At 41.7% G+C, this 20,302-nt stretch overlaps 1 protein-coding gene across 1 annotated transcript in view; it reads right to left on the bottom strand.

Annotated features, from left to right (window-relative positions):
* LOC119651087 (unc-112-related protein) overlaps positions 1–20,302 on the bottom strand; it is a 170,322-nt gene that overhangs the window by 20,701 nt on the left and 129,319 nt on the right. Inside the window, exon 2 of the mRNA XM_038054437.1 lies at positions 1,296–1,444. Within this exon, the coding sequence (XP_037910365.1) occupies positions 1,296–1,444 (149 nt within the window). The remainder of the gene's footprint in view (positions 1–1,295; positions 1,445–20,302) is intronic.

The following is a 20,302-nucleotide window of genomic DNA, read 5'->3' as shown; positions in this document are numbered from 1 at the left end:
TTTTCTAGTTCACAGACTTGTTGGTTCTCCCAGGCTTCCTTTTTCCGTCCGCGGAGTCGCTTCTCCGTGCGACGGAGTTCGTGATAAGTCTCCGCGCGTGCCCGCGTCTTTGAGAATGCAACATTACTCGGTATGCAGCATTCTTCCGTTCGGTTGCTAGCTTACATTCATCCTCAAATCAGCCGTTCTGACTCCTTTTGCGCCTGGGGACAAGTATGTTTGTGGCCGTATTTATGATAACGTTCTACGGGTGGTTGTGAAGGTCATTTGTTGATACTTTATCTCTAGGATCTCTGATGACTGCAGTTATTGCGGCATTCATTTCCCTCTTATAGGTGTTGCAGAAGGCGTGTTGTGGATGGCTTTAGTGTTAACTCTCACCTGATTGTCAGAGGGATGATTTTATTCGAGCTTGGAGCACCATGCCAATGAGATAGTGATCCGAGTCTATATTGACCCCCCTATATGTTCCGACATTCATCAAGGCTGAGAGGTGGCGGCGTTCGATCAGCACGTGGTCAATTTGGTTGAAAGTGGTCTCGTCTGGAGAGACCCACGTATGTTTGTAGACCGCTTTCCGTGCAAACCAGGTACTTCCAACAACCATTTCGTGTGACACTGCTAATTGGATAATCCGCAGTCCGTTATCATTTGTATTTTGATGTAAGCTATGGGAGCCAACGTAACGGCTCCGTCCCTACTTGGCTGTTAAAATACCCAAGTATGATTTTGATATCATATCTGGGACAGGCTTCCAGGGTTCGTTCTACTGCCTCGTAGGAGGTATCCTTGAAATGACAATATTTTTTCAATCCTGCGAGTAGCCGCAGTCTTAATAGGCAAATGTAGGTAAGCGACTGTCAATGAATGATCCCTTTTGAGACCGATATCTGCCCTTTCTTGTTACATTTATCTAGTAGACAACTTCGACTCCCTGCGAGGGCTACTTTGCAGCTGACCTTATGGCAGGCTTTGTGCTGCCCACAAACGACGATAGCCAAAGAAATCCTCTCCTGGATTGCATTTAATTGCTAAGAGCCCTCTTCTCCAATGTTTAGCCTATTTTAGGTTTCTCTGACTTCAGAAATTCTTTAATTCTTAACATTCGATTTGCTATTCCACACAGAGAACAGCATTCAATGAATTAATTGCGGGTTGGCTCACTATTCTGCACCACTCAGGAAAGCCTTGTGGCTTGATTGATATGCAATTGCGTTCTTAACCCATTTTTAAGTAGCAGCTCATCGAGCTCTCTGGAATTTTAAATTATCTGATCAATTTGCGGAGATACTTACTTGTACCCGTAGGACTTTGTGCATTGGCGTAAAATGTAACAAGCAATCGGCGTGCACTCCAACTTGATCAAGCGTTGACCTGGTTCGTGTGAGCCATATATTTTTGGCAGGCCACCAGAGAGCGTGGTCAGACCAATCCTTCGGGTTCTCTGCAAGCGGAAGAAAAACAGGTAAATTAGTGCAAAATCAAGACCTGCTGCATCTTAATGAATTAGATTTTAATATGCATGACGACATGGCACCGAAAAGATGGAGTTGAATAAAATGGATAGATGGACTGACCATATATCATCGGTTATGAATATTCAATTCTGGGTGGAAAGTGGAGAGGGGTGGAGGAAGGAGAGGGGGTTGGACAATTTCCGAATTATTTATGATATATATGTACGCAGATGAGCTGGTTCGTGCCCATGTTTCCACTCGTAGATTGCTTTTGATGGCCTTCAATCAATCCGTAATTTATATTCCGCTGGCGCAAGTGCAACGTTTCAGACTTGAGTAAAATTATCAATTGAAAACTGAAAATTGCTTTTCATTTCGTATTTTGTATTATTATTTATAGTGCCGGCTGGCAGCTGCCAACAAATGAGTTCGTTCTTTCTTTTTAGTACTCGGACGCCTTTTCAGTTCGTCTTAGTTTCTTTCTTTTTTCTCTCTTTGATGTCTTGTCGAGTTGTTTGCTCCTATGACGAACAGATGAACAAGTCCAAGATAATAGGTGAGTATTTTTACTTATTGGGCTCTTCCTCGTCCATTTCTTTCTTTTAACTCGTAAGTGTGCAAACAGACGGCGCCTCAAATCTAAATACAGATGGCTGAAATGGCTAAATGACTGTAAAAACGGAAACGACCTCTGAGTCGTTTCTTTCTGATGGTTCGCCTTTGACGATGGTTTAATTTTAAATTTGCATTATATTTGTGTATTTTGATTATTTGCTTTGTCAGAGCGATTACAACTGCAAATAAGTTATTAATAGAGGCGGGATCAGCGCCTCATCAAGCCTCAGCGGGTGTAGGACATCGGACTTTGCATGAGTAATCATTGTTTTTTTTCAACGTCCTCCCAATGGATTCTCCTTGTGAATCCATCAATTGAGAAAGAATTTTTAGTTCAGGAGGTTATCTGAGATACTCTCACTGCGAAAGTGTTAGTTGAATATCTGTAATGAATCCAAGGTTATAGAAGCTTGGAATGTTCTTTAGTGGAACATGAGAGTAGAGCGTGTTCTTACTTTCGATACCCTCAGTCAGTTAACAATCTAAGATCTTAGCGATGGTTGGTCCCAGAGTTCTGAATCTTGGCCGATCTATGTAGACATACTTGCATCCAAGTTTGTCAAACATTTTGACTGCATTGATATATCGATTTGATCCAAATTCTCGAGCAGGCCCAAGTTACGAACCTTCATTGTTAAAGGGTTACTGGAGCAATGGCAAATCGCCAGATGTTTGAGGCAGTTTGAACCCTTAATTTTTATGTAAGAAGTAGTGTACGAGTCGTATGTATAGCGTTAAAAACAAATACGGACAGATAATTATAAGGAATAACAAGATTACATTTTACCGGCGGCTGAAATTAAACCGTCCCTTCTTCGTTGGGTCCGGCAATGCCGGCCAATCTTTCGTGACAATACCCTATTGTCGCCAAACCAGGAAGGGAACTTCGGGTAGATTCGTTTAGAATATACATGGTATAGCCATAACTTCTGTCAGTCAAACAAATATTTATTTCTCACCAATGAATACACCAAATCAATCGAAAAGTACACCATTAGAAAAAGGAATTAGAACTTTCAAACGAAAAAAAATTATTCAAAATGGCCGCCACCAGCCACCAGTTATACAGGCCCGAAGTGTGTGAGGCAATGCATTGAGCGATCAATGCATGCACGCACGGCATGTAGCAGTATTTCTCGAGTTGCACGTACGCTGCTAGCTTTCAAACTCTCCAAATCGAAGTAAGTTCGATCGCAGGCGGTCTCCTCTAACTTAGTCCAAAGGCTGTAAGTCCAGAGGATTCAAATCTGGGCTACCTGAGGCCCATTCATCCGCGGTTATGAAGTCAGGAACATGCACCGCTAACCACTGCTGAATTATCTTGGCTTTGTGAACGGGGTCCGAGCCTTGCTGGAAACACCACGGCGACAGGCTCGACTACATCCTCTAACATCTTTTCGTACACGCTCGCATTGGTTTTGACGCCGGCCTCGCAGAAATAAATATCAGTTACTCCGTGATATGAGACGCCCCACCATACCATGACAGAAGTCGGATGGTGATGACGTTGGACTCGCGGAGCATTTTCTTTGGCTTCATAACAATTGTGAGCATATACTCGATCATTTTGTCGGTTGAATTTTCCTGGTAAACATTTTTTCATTAGAAAATAGAATTTTGTGATATTTTTTTACCGGAAAATCGTTGCAGAAGAACAGCACACTAAGGTCGCCGTATTTCCTTCAGTTTTGGCGTTAAGATATCGCTAATGCACTGAGACCGAGATCTTGTTGTAAAATCCGACTTATACTTCGAGTTGAAACACCCATTTCCGCCGAGATTGGTTTCTGCTTGCGGAGAGGATTGCGACGAACACGCTCACGCATAGCATGCACGATATTCGGGCGACGTACGAAGCACTGGCGTCCCTCCCGCGGCCTGTTAACCACATCAGCTGTTTTGCTGTATCGAGCTAATGCCCTAAAGACGAATCGTTCGTTTACCTGCAGATTTTTTAACAAACTATGAATCTTTTTCGGCGTATTCCCACATTGGTGTAACGCAATAATTGCGATTCTTTTTTGGTAATTCCCGTTCGTGTTGTCATTCACGCGCTACTGACCTTCGGAACCTGAAAGTCTGACAGAAGTGGGATATGGTTGGGTACTCTCCGTGCGCAGCGTTACCAGTTTCCGTGGCCTAACATTTCTCGCTATACGCATCAACTGACAGAACTTCTGGCTATACTATGTACATATACTTTTCAAGGTTTGGCTAATGAGTTGTCAAGCTCTAAAAGAAGATAATGATGAAGAGATAATAGAGGGATTTTACTGTATTCTATAGAAAATATACAATTCCGTCAAAAATAAGGACTAACGGTTTCGAAAAGAGAGACAATTAATTAGAGGCTGCCTCACTTCTGCCTTGGAAGCAGCGTGACCACAAGGAGTTCCCAGGTGTCATCCACTTTCCTCTAGGTATTCATAAAAATTGCATGAGTGTGAATCACAACAAAGACAAAAATCGTTCAGTTCAGGGCTAAGCCGGGCGAGCTTATGTTTTGTTCAGAATACGAGGTCCATGACCAAAAAAAGGGACACTTGCTTCCCAAGTGGTTCGTTTCGTCATAAAGTGACGGATTCAGGACTTTCTCAATCCTAAAACAAAAATATGATTCATTACCCTGAAATTACATTAGGAGCGGCGAAGATTAAAAAGAAAAAAATCATAAAGGAAAAACAAACAGGAGGACCCAAACTCCACAAAAAATGGTTGTCAAACGACATGTCAGCAGATAATCAAACATTTAATCAAATACAGTAGGCCTTCTCCCAATTGAAAAATTCGCTGTTCTCAATATTTAGACGTCAGGTCTTACCGAGGAACCAATCGAGATTGAATACACTATCTGATAAGACCGAAATACCGCTGTCGCATCACCCCCAGAGGTCCTCATTGACAATGTTCTGGTTGGTTCAGAGAGTTGAGGAATTGTAGACACATAAAAGGAATGGAATCAAAACAATCGATCATAACACAAGAATGAAGCAATGAAGCCTTTAAAAATAAATCGAGGGATAAATCCGAGTGAAAGAAGAAAAATTCGGCGAACTTAGACGGTTGGTATTCACCAAAACGTGTAGAAAATAATAAACAAGTGGGAATGGAATGGAACTATGGAAAAAGGGTGGAAAGCATTTAATATATTTTCAACATAAACTACTCCCTTAAAGTGATCAGAGAAACAACTAGCCCAGAATCTTATTAGTGTACGTTCTAAAAAAATCTGACAAAAATGATCGAAACAAGATTGGAGCCATATAAGGAGAAAATTATGGGCGTATGCCAAGGGAAACTTAGACCGGAAGCATCCACAAAGGATCAAATATTATCAGTTAAACAGGTGCCGGAAAAGAGAGGTTTTCTCGGTTTTCCCACTATGAAATCAAGAAAGATAAAGGAAACACCAATTTCCCAAAGACAAAAAAGTGACAATAAAGACTGCATTATTTTTTGATGCGAAAACTGTACTGGAAAATAGAATGTACACTTTTGAGAGTTAAATACTTCGTCATATACTTGGACCCGTTCCAGATGTACCAGGTTGGGAGATCCGGTACAAGCATGAGCTGAACAACTATGGCCGCCCAGCTTCAGTTATCATAACTAAACTGGTTAAATTGCAATAAGCTGTCCATAGGAAGTGCATGAATGGTGCGAGAATTCTCAAGAGTGCATACTGAAAGCAAAAGTTCAAGGAAGACAGTCAAGACGGAAATCACGAAAACATTGAGAGGACTTAATTGACGTGAACGGTACATCAGTTCTGAGATTTGGCAACTGGCCGACGCGATCATTGGATCAAGACGGTTGGATGCAATGTATCCTGGAGGCCAAGGTCTCATTTAAGACAGAGCGATACTGAAGGAAAATCGAAAAGACAATGCTGAGTGAAATACAATCCTTAATTGACAATGAAGCTTGCAAAGCACCCATCAAATCTACACAACACTTTGTAAATAACACACCTTGACTGAAGTAAAAACCTGCGGAAAGACGTCTTCTTCGGCAATAGAGAACTGTGACATTAAAAGAGATCCGCTAGGGTTTTACCAATTGTTAATTCGACAACGTCCGTCTCCCCTCCTGCAGCCACTGCGGATGAAGTTAAAGAAACAGCAATGGACTGTATACCAAAAAGGCACCTGATCAAGGTGACATTATAGCCCATCCATTGAGTGCTAGTGACTTAACTAAATAGTCTGTCTCGTCAACTTTTGGAAAAAACTGCTGAAAAGCACTGAACACCAACCAAAATTTCAGAATAGTACAATTTGGGGAGAAAAAATAGTTCAGAGTTATGCACCAATTGTTCATTCTCCAAAGCATCATTCCAAATCAGACAGGACTCTTCAGAGTAGCACTTGAGAAATATGAGTGTCCTTGGTGTCTTATTTTTTGCCGAAGTCTCCCTATTTTTCGATAAGAAGATCAATTGCGAATAATTCAGCTACCTATACAAAGCTCGTCTTAGTTGTTACGGCTTGGAAGGACATGTCAAAAAGACTAGGTAGTCGAGATGGTTGAGCGCCAGCCTCTTGATTTTTTCCCTGGGTTTGAATCCCAATTGCCATGGATGTTTGTGTTTCGTCTGCTGCAGGATTATCAGCTGTACAGCTTTAAGTATGATATCAATCTAATTGAAAACAGTATATTCCACAAAGGGATGAATGGGAGAGACATAAATACTTCCACCGGATCTACGAGAAAACACGAATGACGCGAGTAATGCCGACTTCCAAAGTGTTGATTGAAGCTAACTTATTATTGAAGACCAGAGGCTGCACATAACCGCAAAGAAAATGGTCCAAAGTAGTGATTTCGCGCGATCTAGGCGACTGACTTATCAAGCCAAAACTTGAAATCAAGCGTTAACCAAAATGATTTCCCAATAAGTTCGTCGCTTCTCATTCTGTATGGCAAGTAGTGTAAAGACGTTGAAGCCCAAACTTACTGAGATGCCAGGCTTCAATTTCAGATAGCAAGCAATCATGGTTCAAAAGTGGTCATCATTGACAGATACGTTTTGTTCAATCTGATTTTTAAAGGAATATGGACCGATGATCCCACCTGCCGTATCGCCTCTTCGATGGTTTCCCCCGAAAGCGAGTGAATTGAAAACATGTTCAACGCGTTGCATGCTGGGCAGGTATGAGTTTAGACGAGAGGACCACGCTGAACAAAACTAGCCAAGAGTAAACTTCGTTGAGTGGAGTGTGTTTCCCCGTCTGGTGATATGTGGATGATTGTTCCATCATTGCCGTATTGATTTCAAATCTCATAATTAATTTTAGGACTTTCTTATGTGGCAGCAGACTGATTATGCATTTGTTGGTTGTGCCGTCGAGAGGTCCCATGTTAAATCTTTGGACACCTCCTTCCTATTATGTTGAATAAGGTTGGTGAGGGTTTTACTAGTGGACCAGAGCTTATTGATGTCAGATATGAGGTTAGAACTGCTTGGGTGCACATCCTTCGTCACGTCTATAGCTCTTGAATTTAGGTTTTGCTATTGAGCACAATCTACACTGTGATTTCACAACATGCGGTTTACCACCTTCCCGATGGAATCCATTGTGAAGCAGTTTATCACAGTTCTAAATGTTTCTACCGTTTTGCTGAAATAAAGGATAATGGGCTGCCGAATAGTCAGGAATAAGCAAATTCTATGAGGTCTGTCGGTTGATTCCGATTTCCAAGTTGATGCTCCCGTAACAATATCGAAGCTATTTAAGGGTTGCACATCATTTTCTCCAAATCTGTCTGAAAAATGATTCCCAAGGTGAGCCTTTAACCTCAACTAGTCTGTGATGCGGTCGGACCGCCAATGCTAATCGGGGCCTTTTCTGGCAGGAGGTATGTGGTGCTAACATATTATATAATAATAATCGTTGACGCAACAATCCATATTGGATCAGGGCCTTGAAGTGTGTTAGAACACTTCATTCAAGACCGTAACGGTACACTACAGTACACTGTAGGAGGAAATGTGGTCAGCATTGCGCTCTCCCGAGATTATTACCCTGATTTGACTCAGGTACTCATTCACAGCTGAGTCGACTGGTATCCGACGTCAAATCACGATGTAAATTCCACTGCCACCAATGAGATTTGAACCACGACCTTCCATATGACAGCCTAGTGCTCTAACCACTGAGCTATCCGGACATATTAGTTTTCGAAAATGGTGGAACAAGTGAGCGACCAAGTGGAATGGAGTTTTAGGGCATTTCAAGAATCAATGGTTTAAAACTTTTAGCATGAGTAAAGCCGTATGAACAGTTACCAAAATGGAGAACAGTAAGCCCGTAGAACCTAGTTTTCTTGAAGGGAGGAAAACTGTCCTTGGCTAACTCGTCGTTTTAAGTGATTATGCGCTAGTAGAATCACCTATGACAGAGGAAACCCTAATATAATGAGGGAATTCCGAACGATTGGGGTTAATCACTTGTGAGGTAGGTGAGACAGATCGGAAAATTTTTCGAAGAAAGTATCACAAAATTCTTACAAAGTGTATGATGCAATGACAAGTAGGATAAACACCTGCTAGTTTGCTCTAATGGCAAGCTCTAGGAATCAGCGTATCTTGGTATTGCTTGACAGACGGGCAGATTTGGCCTTCCCATGTTAAAGGATGTAACTAACAACAACAACACAACTGTTTGTCGAAATTAGAATGCTTTCGCGGAAATTCTCTCGTCCTAAAGGGAGCTTATCTAACCTCTTGGTTACAGGGGTAATTTCAAATCAAAAAGTGTAATTCCATGCATTCAGTTCATCTTTTTTTATTTCTCCTCTAGTATAGGTCGTCAAAGGTATCTTGAGGACACGCAACACGAGAATGTGTGGTCTAGGACGAACCGTATTTAGGATACATATCGGTCGATATGGAGGTAGCTATCCCAATCTCCTATTAGGCACTTATTGGTAGGATCAGTCTCTGCATTCCTTATGGCGCCAGATCTATTAGTTTAACCACGCGTGCTTCGAAGGTTTTGGTGAATTAAGTGCCTTACAGATAACGCCGCTTAAGCTCGGTGTTCTTTCTTCATCACTATCCTCCTCTCAGGGGTTTATGTCCGCTCCTTAACATAGTTGCTTAAAGTACTCTCGCAAACATGCCAATAGATATTCTATCGTGGTACTCATATGCCCTACGTATATATGTACGAACTAAAATCTGGATTCCGATGTGACTTAGCTCTCATGAATCCTACTTCTGAAGCTGTACTTCTTGTAGGCCATACATAATTAATGATAAGCCAGAATGCCGTCATGCCTGTTACATCCTTGAACCGTTCCAAGAAATTTGGCTAGTCCATTTCCTTTCAAATGTGAAAATATTCAAAGAGATAAAAGAAGATACCTCCTTACGACTCCTCCCCAATAATCGAATTAAAAGATGCAACAAATGTTTTAGCCTCCTTAAAAAATTTGAAGCAAAAAAAGACAAAGCAGATACCTATTGTTGGGACTAAATAATGTGAAGTGGCTGGAAGAGAGCGCAACTTTCACTCAAAGCAAATTGCTCAAACTTCAAGATCTCCTATAAAATTTGCAAAAACAAAAGGACCCCACTCCCTCCTGAAGATATCACCGTGGAAATCTAAGACTTCCTTGCATATATCGTAACATCCACCTAGCAAGAGATTCATTCACCGAATCTTTCTTTCCTACTATCTTTCTTTCTGGGTGACGCTGTACAAACTATCTTTCAGATTTAAAGTATATTTTGACTCATTTCAAATATATTTTTTTGTCTGAACAAACAAAAATATATTAAAACAATGGCAATGACAGAAATTGCGATAGAAACGATTTCATTGCAATGTTTGTTTGTATTGATTGAATGATCTTTGATCTTGTTTGTAATTCGATCGGTGGCACGGATGAGTATGAATAATGCAACAAAGTTGTGGCTTAAGTAGCAACTCGTGGTTTACTTGGAAAAATCCATTGCAAGTAATAATTTCAATAGGAATTGTGAAACTGATATGCACTGCGAGAAAGTTGAATACACTCTCGTATTGGGAGTGCAGTTAGAGATTGTCCTAAATGCATAAATAAGATTCATTTCAAATCTTTGTATCTAATTCGAAATAAGCGAGCTATGGAGTGATTATAATGTAACGATTTGAAAAGGAGCTTACGTCTTTAAGAACAATTACTCTCAACTTGCCATGGTAGGGTAGGTAGGTATCAGTGGCCGCTCCGAGGAGCCCAATTAGCGCTTTGGTGCGCCGTTTTGATGCCACAAACTCCTAAGACCGTGACTGTTGTTATAGGAACAGGGAAGCAGAGTCCAGCTGGCTCGGATCTTCAGAACCAGCCCGTAGCATTCAAGAAGGAGAGCAGCTCTCCGACCCTGCAGCTAGAAATCTCTCTGAGGTTCCCAAAGAATGGTTTACCCAGTGTCCGCAGCCTGACTTGAGCCAGAGCTGGGCAATCACAGAGAAAGTGCATGAGGGTTTCCGTTCCTTCTCCGCAGCTTCGGCAATGCGAGTTGTAGGGTATGCCGAGCCTAGCGGCATGATCCCCTATGGGCCAGTGCCCCGTGCAGACCGCCATAATCTTGAATGCATTTGCACGCGTCTGGCACAGGAGCTCTCGTGATCGGGCCAAAATCCCCTTGATTTGGCACAGCTTGTAAGCCTTCGCCATCTCAGGCCCGCGGCTGCTAGGTAGTGCGAGTAGACTCGACCCCCGACAGTCGCCAGCGGAACACCGACTGTATTCCCAGAGGGACTGCCAAGAGCAAAGCCTTGCCTGGCCAATCCGTCAGTCCGGTCATTCCCCTCTATGTTCCTATCTCCGGGAACCCAGAGGAGAGTGATCTTGAGCGTGCCGCCCAGATGGTTAAGCGCGTCTCTGCACTGCCCCACCAACCGGAAAGATGTCGTGGTTGAGTACAAGGCCTTCATAGCCGCTTGGCTGTCTGTTAGAATGGCTATGTTGCGCTTGGGGCTCGAATCACGCTTCAGCCATCGACAGACTTCCAATATCGCCAGTACTTCCGCCTGGAATACACTGGTGAAACCTGGGAGACCATACGACTTGGATACACCGTGTGTATTCGAGAAAACCCCCGCGCCGACTCCATAGGCCATCTTTGATCCGTCCGTAAAGAATACCGTGTCATAGTCTTGCAACACGCTGCCGGTCTTCCACTTTGCCCTGGTTGGAAGGTCCACAGCAAAGTTTCTCGTGAAGTTCAGCTTGCGTGTGACACAGTCCGTGGGGGATGCCCAGATTTCTCGAGGTATTTCATCTAGGATGTTGCTCAACTTGCCATATTCAACAAATTTTGCATTCAAAAGGGGCGATCCATGCAATCTTCATCTTCTCTTAGTCCTCTTAGCTCTTATCCTCCTGCACTTCTACACCTTCTTATTCGTCAAATTTATTATACAAACGTGATTATTAGTGATATAAATGTGTCAATTGCAACTGGAAAACCTTGATGATTGCGCAGGGATAAATAATATAGGGCACTTTGAGACCACCTTCTGCTCGCTCCTTTTTAGAGTATAGAGTGTCCAGATTATTTCTTTTTTATTATTTTCTTCCTATCTGATTTTCATTGAGACGCAACAGCAGGCCAAGCATAAAAATGAATACGAACTAAGATTCAACCACGCAGCAATGAGATCAAGGGGCTGATACTCAACTTACTCGACCACCGCACTGCTGCTAATTTTGACCCACGTGTCATTTATATGAAGATGATAATGAAATAGTGAGTATCCTACGCGTTGTGTCGATTGTATGACGTTTTGACAAGAAAGTCTCCTGCTCTCTGCTCACCAGAGTCATACAGAGAACATCCGGGCTCTGGTTGGAAATTGTGGGGTCAAACGGGGCTTGGGGTGGAAATTATGTGAACCCCGGAGAAACTCTAGGCGCGGCAGAAATCCTTCCATTTCCACCTCGCTCTCGTCATATCTGGGGCTTTCACACAGTATCTTTCTTCTTTCTAGTATCCCCCCCCCCTACAGTCTTGAATTTGCAAAGAAGCGATAACTTTGACCTATTATAACTTTGTTGGTAATAGTACGATTTTCATCAAATTTTTTTGGTTCTGCCTCCAATTACTGAAAATTATAGTAATATACTATTATTAACTTTATTTGAAGGGATATCGATATGGAGGGTATTTCGGTCTCGGCACCATATAGTGACAGCCCCCTGACTTTTTTCAGATTTTCCACTTGGGTAGTTTCCGAGAATAGCTCCGTTAGAGAGATGATCAATTTCGACCCCCCGCACTACCCACCTTTCCAATAAATGTCAAAACTAACACCGGTTTCAGAAAGTACTAGGCAGGACTTTTCATTTGATACCGCACATGACTACATCTGGTGAAAAAAATGTACACTCCCCTTTTGCATGTATGGGGACTCCCCCCCTTAAATTCGACGTAAAAGGAGGTAACTCACTGTATGCACAGGCGTTTTCAGTCCCCACCTTTCCACCAAACTATAACCATATCCGGGAAAAATGCGTGTGACGGACAGACAGATTAAATGGAGCAAGTTATTTGAGTACCTAATCAACTTAGGCGTGGCGAAGTACCTGGTGCATATCGTTGTCGATTTCCTAATCGTTCTGTGCTGTGAATCAGATTAAGGAATGCAATTATACCAAACGACATGCGGAGTTCTACTAGGGTCCGTCCTAGGGCCACTCTTTTGGATTATTATGTATAACGGTGTGCTGACGCTGGTCCTTCCTATTGGTGTGGCCTCCATTGGTTTCGCGGACGATATTGGTGTGACGGCTATTGTACGCTTTCTCGAAGAAGTCGAGCTTTATACAAATAAAGCCCATTTGATATTCGATAAACAAAGTGTCCACTTTCTCCTCCCCCCTTAAACTCAATAACTCAATATAATCATTTTCTTCGAGATATTGTTTTTAAAGAAGACAACATTTAAGTTCAAGCTGACGATAAAGACGGAAGCCTTGGTAAGGTTTGATTATTGGATACCTAATTTAAGGTTGAAGATCGAAATTGTGTATCTTATCCCCCTGCCTGGTCGAGATTAATTGGAAAGGAGAAATGTTTCTTGACATTGATTGAAAAAAGATGTGTGCCAATGACGCAATACACGCTGTGCGGTTACTCATGGAGAAACACCATGAGAAGCATTGCCCTCTTTACATTGCATTTCAAGATCTAGAGAAAGCGTTTGACCGTGTGCCATACGAGCTCATCTAGTATGCTCTACGACAACACGTAGTGTCATAAGAACTCTTGCGCTTGGGTCAATTGCTCTATCACGATCCGAAAAGTAAAGTTCGAAGCGTGGTGGGTGTATTAAAACCGCTTCGTGTCTCTGTTGGTGTTCATCAAGGAAGCGCCCTCTCACCACTCCTCTTTGTTCTTAGTATAGACACTGTCACACGGGACATCCAACGTTTAGCGCCCTACAGACTGCTTTATGCAGATGATGATCTCAAGCAACTTGTCCAAAAATGGAATGATCGCCTCACGCAACACGGTCTAAAATTGAATCTAAACAAAACTGAATTTTTGACAACCGATCCCCAGGCACGTTATGAAATTGCTTCACGCATTAACGCAACCTGGATGAAATGGCGTTCCACAACTGGTGTTCTTTGTGATCGACGTATCAACGAACGTCTTAAATCTACAATTTATCGCAATGTCATCCGTCCTTTCGCCCTATACGGTTCTGAGTGTTGGCTGACTATAAAAGACAATGAACCGCGTCTTGCTGTAATGGGAACAAATATGTTGCGTTGGACTAGTTGCGTGACACGTTTTGATCACATCCGAGTGAGGATATCCGCGATCGTTATGGGGTTGTACCGATCGTGGAAAAATTGCGAGAATTTGTGCTAACGAGAATTCACTTGCCAAGATTGGTCTGAACATCGAAGTCGATGGTAAACGACCAAAAGAATTGATTTTCACGGGATGACCTCAGTGGCAATGAAGCCCCGTATGACTGCATATTGGCAACCATCATTCGACAGTCACAAATCCAGCAAAAAACTAGGATGCCATTTTCGATACCTTTCAAGATATAGCTCATTGCTTAGTCAAACTAAGGAAATGTAGTTCATTCAATGAGGTTGTGCTGTGAAAAATGATTTACGCCAATTTCTCCTTCTCTATCAAACTTAATCGTGTATTTTAGATTTATATCAGCAACAAATCAAATGCTAGGACGTCTGCAATATTGTTGTAACGAACGTCTTGTGTCATAATGACATCATTAAAAAAGAAATGAAGGGAAAACTTTTTAATTAGATCCGGTCTAATTCACTCATCAACGTAACATTGACCTAATTTGCTTTTGATCGTCTTCCATGAGATACTTAATTGCAGCTATCTGGATATCTACCGCCAGACATGGATGCTCAAGGCAAATACCCGAGCTTGAATGAAGCAATAATTTTTTATTTGCTATTGATAAAAGCATTTAATTACTGGTAAGTTTACGTAGGTATCGATTCCAATTTAAACAAAAATCCCCAGCTATTTGTCTCAGATACTGCTAATTAGCCATTCTATTCTATGAAGTTCACATAAACTTTATTTTACGATTAAACGACTAAATTTAGGTGGGACTATCTTATCGGATGGATTGCGTGAATTCATATGCAAACTGAGGCACATATGCATGTCGAAAATCTTCTTATGATAAGGGCTGGAAGCGAATGAAATGTGTTTGAGGTAAGCTGGGGATGAGATGAATAGATAAGTACGCCCACTAAATATGTTTGCAATAGTAGTAAACATAATTTTTTATAGAAAATTGAATAAAAATTTATTATAGGATTTTGTGGTCTATCATTCCTTTATTTATGAAGCTTTTTTTAAGGAAGTAATTTGTAACTATGCAAGGACTAACAAAAGTTACAAAGGTAGCACTATCTCGTAAAATATGGATTGAAATATAAATATGACGATTATGTGTGCTATGAAAGCCGAAAAAGGGAAGGAGGTGTGGTCAAAGGATATTTACGGGTTGACCTTTGTCAACCATAATGGTCGTTCAGGTCCGTTTGAATCTAAGTGCAACTCTGCAGAAGTGTTCATTGACAGCTGCTTACATGGAAATTTGCCATTTAGTTCGCAATTATGGTCGAGAACTTTGGTAGTTCTGAACTTCCACGGTCATATTTAGCAAAAAATTAAAAAAGAAACGGATATTGTCAACGCTTGTATTTTCTTTAATGCCTCAACTTGCTAGAAATAGTGGGATGTAAATGACGGTCACTTTGATACAAAAAACCATCTGGTTCCCCATCTAAGTACTAACTATTCCTAAAAACGCTTAACTATGGTAGACCTGTCGGAATCGGCTAACTAGAGTAGATGGTTGATGATTTTGAGGTTGCGAAATAAATGATTTTTATTATAGCGAAGCTTTAAATGATTATATAATAATCCATAGTTAGTCATAACACTTTCATCATGTAACAATATTAAGGCTTTAATTATGTTAGAGCTTTCACTTTAAGTTTGTGGCGCAATAAGATTAACAATATTCGAAATTTATGAATTTACGACGATTTTGAGAGTAAACAATTCGAGTGCAGAATCAACTTGCAACCTGTGGAAAAAAGCAATTTTCGGCTTGTCTGAGTGTACGACAGCCATTTGTTCGTGATTGCTAATCAACTTTGTGGGTGTGTTCTGCCTATCTATCCGCCTTGGTTGGTCGAAAAGGATAAAGGCAAAAAAGGACTGCTGACGGGAGAAAGTTGATTGGCAGGCGAGGAAGACGGAGTCGTGTTTACGGCCTTACAAGCATACCTAGATGTGGGTCAACCGGAGTTTGTCGCAGCACAATTTGAAACTGGTCCGATCATTGGTGACCCTGACAATTCAAAAATTTTCATTGTGAAATTTTGTAGTTTAATAATAATTATAGAACCGCAAGAGACGGCGATGACATTTTTTAAATTCACCGTTGGAATTCCGTTCTCGTGGTCGCATTTTTATTTTTGGTCTGTGCTTCAAGAGTCCGCTCCGGAGTGCATCGGTGGTCGCAGTTTCTCTCGTTTTGCTGAAGTGGGGTTTTTCTTTCGTATGGGTATTTGGGCGTGCGGTCTACCGTCGTCAAGTTAGGAAATTAGGGTCTGTTCAAATTCGATACAGCTGCGTCCTCCACTCATCTTGCATCGTTTTAACTTAGCTATTGTCATGCCTCTGGAGAACAAAGATGCGGCAATGGATCCTCAAGTGACCGCCTTCTCTGTGCGTGTCCCCCCTTTTTGGCGAAGGAAACCGAAGCTGTGGTTCGGCTATCTGGAGGCACAATTCCAGATGTCCGGAATCACAGCGGACGCCACCAAGTTCAGCCACGCCATTGTAGGCCTGGATGAGGAGACCATCCTCCTGGAGCTAACCAAGCGCCTGTCGGTAAGTGAGTCAGCTAAGTTGGATCACTAGGTCCGCGGGGTATCTTGGCAACGACCACCCAGAACGCAGCGCCACGTCGCCTAACAATTTATGAACCTCTCAACAGACGCAGTTATCTTGTTGATACCGGTGCGGAGGTTTCGGTTCTTCCAGTACCCCGGCACCATCGGCTATTCCCACGACCTGCGTAATACCCGAAAAAGACAATTTTTGATGGCTGTCCAATGCTCATCGATATTCTGAACAACAACAAGGTAGTTTACCCATTGTCAATATTGAACTTGGGGAGTTGCAGCTCTCCAACCCTAAGGGAAGTGGCACACGCAACACGTAAGCAAACATAAGCGATCATCAGACGTGATCCATTCGAGGCAGCTGTTAGCGTTTCTCTTGTTACTCATATCCAGGAGACAACTCCTAAATTTACTGCTGATTGTAAAATGGTCAATCTGATTGCTGAAGGATATGGCAGGGTCGGTGCTCGAAAAATATACTACCAATGACGAGGCGGTGAAAGCTGCAGAAATCCACAAACCTACCACCATTATTGTTTCGGTCGGAAGATCGCGCTTTTCCATTATATATTGAGCAACGTGTTATCAGAGCCGACCCATCAGGATGACAATGTCACTTTAAGGAAGCTTCTCCGAAACTGCGTGTAATTGTTCGTAGAAAGTATTCTTCTCCACTATATCGGAACTCTCCGTTGGTGCACAGCGCTGTTCAATTGTGATGCTCCTAAACCGGGACCGGAATCTTGCAGTCAGAAGTCTGTCAAAAACCGGCTCTCAGTTCAAGAGAGCACAAAGTTAGAGAAAGGGAGCATTCCAGGGACCCTTGCTATCTTTATCAAGGAGCGTACGCTCATTTCAGAAACCAATTGATAGTCAAAGATCGTAGTGGTGAGGTAAACCCTTATCCAAGGCGGTAGATTGGTGGCAGTAAAGTTTCAAAATTTGCAGGTTGCCAGCCCAAAATTTCTATCCCTTTTAGTCACCTTTTAAACAAGCACGGAATACTTTGTGTGTATTCTTAAGCCTCAATTCACAAGACAGAGAAAATAAAAGGATGCGATGTAATGCTCTGTGTGTTCTCTAGGACACAACACCCTATCACAGGTAACTAAAAACTTTTGAACACAAATGTCACATAGTACATGGTTCAACACTGACCAACCGATGAAACAAAGGAAACAATTTAGGAATGGATAGACAATGACTGGAATTTTTAGGGAGAGAAGGTGGCGGATGGCTGTATAAATATGTCTGGGAAGGGATCGAACGTTTCTGAATTAGGGGAGCTACTTTCTGGCAGGGTGAGAAGTGCTCTTCAGTTAGGTTCTGAGAACATTTTTTGACATGAAAATTAAATGATCCTAAATTATTTAAAGCAAGGCATAGGCTACTATAGTGCAACTAAGCAAAACAATCTTTTGTCGGATCTCCATAGACAAACAAGTTTTCTCTTCTCACGATCCTTACACGAATGAAGTGCTGAAGACCACTAATTCTTTCGGATGATTCCAATAGATCTGGTATTTCGGTATTTCTGTCCATCTATAAAAATTCAATCAAAGCCATATCTTGCTCTGAACCGCAACCGTTCTATTACCAAAATAGAAACCTCATTAGAGCCCCTTCTGATCTCCAAAGACCAACTCGTCTCACAAATAAACCTCTAACAAATATGACTTTATTATTGCATTACCAGGTTAAGTGACATCGATTATGCATGCAATGCCCGTGAGAGAGTGATTGACGATAGAAAATCCATTGTTGTTGCCTGGGCCAACTTCTTGCTTCTACACAAAGTGACTCCCGGTATTCTCAAGTACCACAAATGGGCATTCCACTGTCAGTTCTCCCAATCGCAGCAGGTCAAGAAAATTAAGACTTTAGCCACTATTCATCATCTTGTAAAGTATTCATATATTATGCGTAAGTGTTAGATTCCCATTCCCCATTCAGAAGCAGAAAACCCGAGAGCCCGTTTATGGGTGTGAAAAGAAATAACATCTGATGAGCATACCAATTTTGAACCTATGCGCTTCGTGCATACCCTGCGGCATTGCAGCTGGCTGACGTGGTAGCCCTCTCGATTCAATAGAAATTTCGACTCCAGTGGAACTGATTGATATTCGTTGATTGATCAATTGATTGAATGAATTTATTTATGGTCAAGAATTTTATGCGAAGACAAATGGTTAGTCGCTTTATTCCATGGGACCATATCAATTTTGAAAGAAATACCTCTGATGTGTTGTGACATTGGATGCCACTTGAAGTAAGTGGACAATTATATCAATTATTGGAGGAAGGCGGCATATGGCATAGGTGAGCCTTACGACATCACAGCTGCTTCAAGACCCTCTTTATGGTTTCTCAATTGTTTTGAAATGTTATGCAATTAAGTCTTGAGTCGACCCCAAGAAAACTCGCTCCTGAATCAAGAGTTCCTCTAATACTGTCAACACTTACTCAGATACTTGCAGTTGGAAAAAATTAATCACATGTTTTCGTGGGTCCAAGATATGTTTCATGACAATTATCCCAACCAGCATGGCTTCCAGCTGTACCCACCTGGTTTTCTGTTGAGATATCTCATTTTCACTTCATTTACTAAATTAGCATATGTAAACTAGAAAATCTAACAATCTGCTAGTAGCGCTCCAATACGGATTCCAGCATGTACGTATATGAAATTTCTGAGCGAATACCTACGTGAAATAGTCTTTGATTTGTGGAGGTTCAAAATTTGTCGAGAACGGGTTTATCAGCCTTCGCACAGTTTGCTAAAGGTGCTTTGAAAAATTCCGACTTTAATCTTTGGCAAACCAGAATCTGTCTGGAGATACCAATTTTGTAATATTTGCGTACAATGGCGATATGGGCGCTTGTATAGTGTTCATCAGGACAAGGTTTCGGTTAATTTTGCCACACTTTTATGGCCCAGTTGGTGGGAATTGCCAGGGATGAATGGTGTAAATTATCTTATCTTTGTCCGTGTTTATTCAATCGAACAATATCTTTTTTCGCTGGCGCAGAAAGCTAATATCATATTATCTTTTCGCTGGAAGTACGAGTATTACAGCTATCCGTTGAGTGGCGTTTTTACCTGAAGCTTGTCAACATTGATATGTATATAATACTATGTAATATTGTTCTGGAACTTTTACTGCGTAAATGATTTTTTTGGGGAATGCGAGTAGTCATAAAATGTATTTACGGTGAACGATAAAATCTTATTGCCGAAAGGAAAACATCCGGCCTAGTAACTGAACCATCTGGAACTCAAAAGCCAGGGATTTTAAATGTTTTACCAACTCCATGTTGACAAGGCGAACACGAAGATGCAACCAATGGAAAATTGGTAAAACCCGAGCCCTTGTCAGATGATGATAATAGTGGAGAATCCTGAGGGATCGATTAAATGTCAACAATCTCAAATATTTGAACAGTACACCACGATAGGAGGGGGAGCTACCGAATTACCTGGCTGATGGTCCTGAGACCTTTGAAGGTCCTTTGAGAAGGGGAAATTCAGCCGTTTGGAAGAAAATCGTGGATCAAGAAATTAACTTACCAAAAGAAAATCAAACCTGGAATTAGACAGATCGTTCATCAGGTGCAAAAGCAACTCCATATAAACGGGTATTTCGACTTAAAAAAAATCCATTGGCAAAAAAGGGAAGACTGTCGTCAAAAGAGTGGTGCAGAATTTATGACAGCAAAGCCTTTACCCCCGCAATGAAGGTGAAGGATTCAATCAATTTTCCGGATTCTATTAATCGAAATGATAAAGCTGACCGTGCTCGATGTGTTATATGAAA

This window comes from Hermetia illucens, chromosome 3 (genome assembly GCF_905115235.1).
Source record: "Hermetia illucens chromosome 3, iHerIll2.2.curated.20191125, whole genome shotgun sequence".
NCBI classification, from domain to species: Eukaryota; Metazoa; Arthropoda; class Insecta; order Diptera; family Stratiomyidae; genus Hermetia; species Hermetia illucens.
Note: the sequence above shows the minus strand (reverse complement) of the source record. Positions and strands in the feature narration are given on the sequence as shown.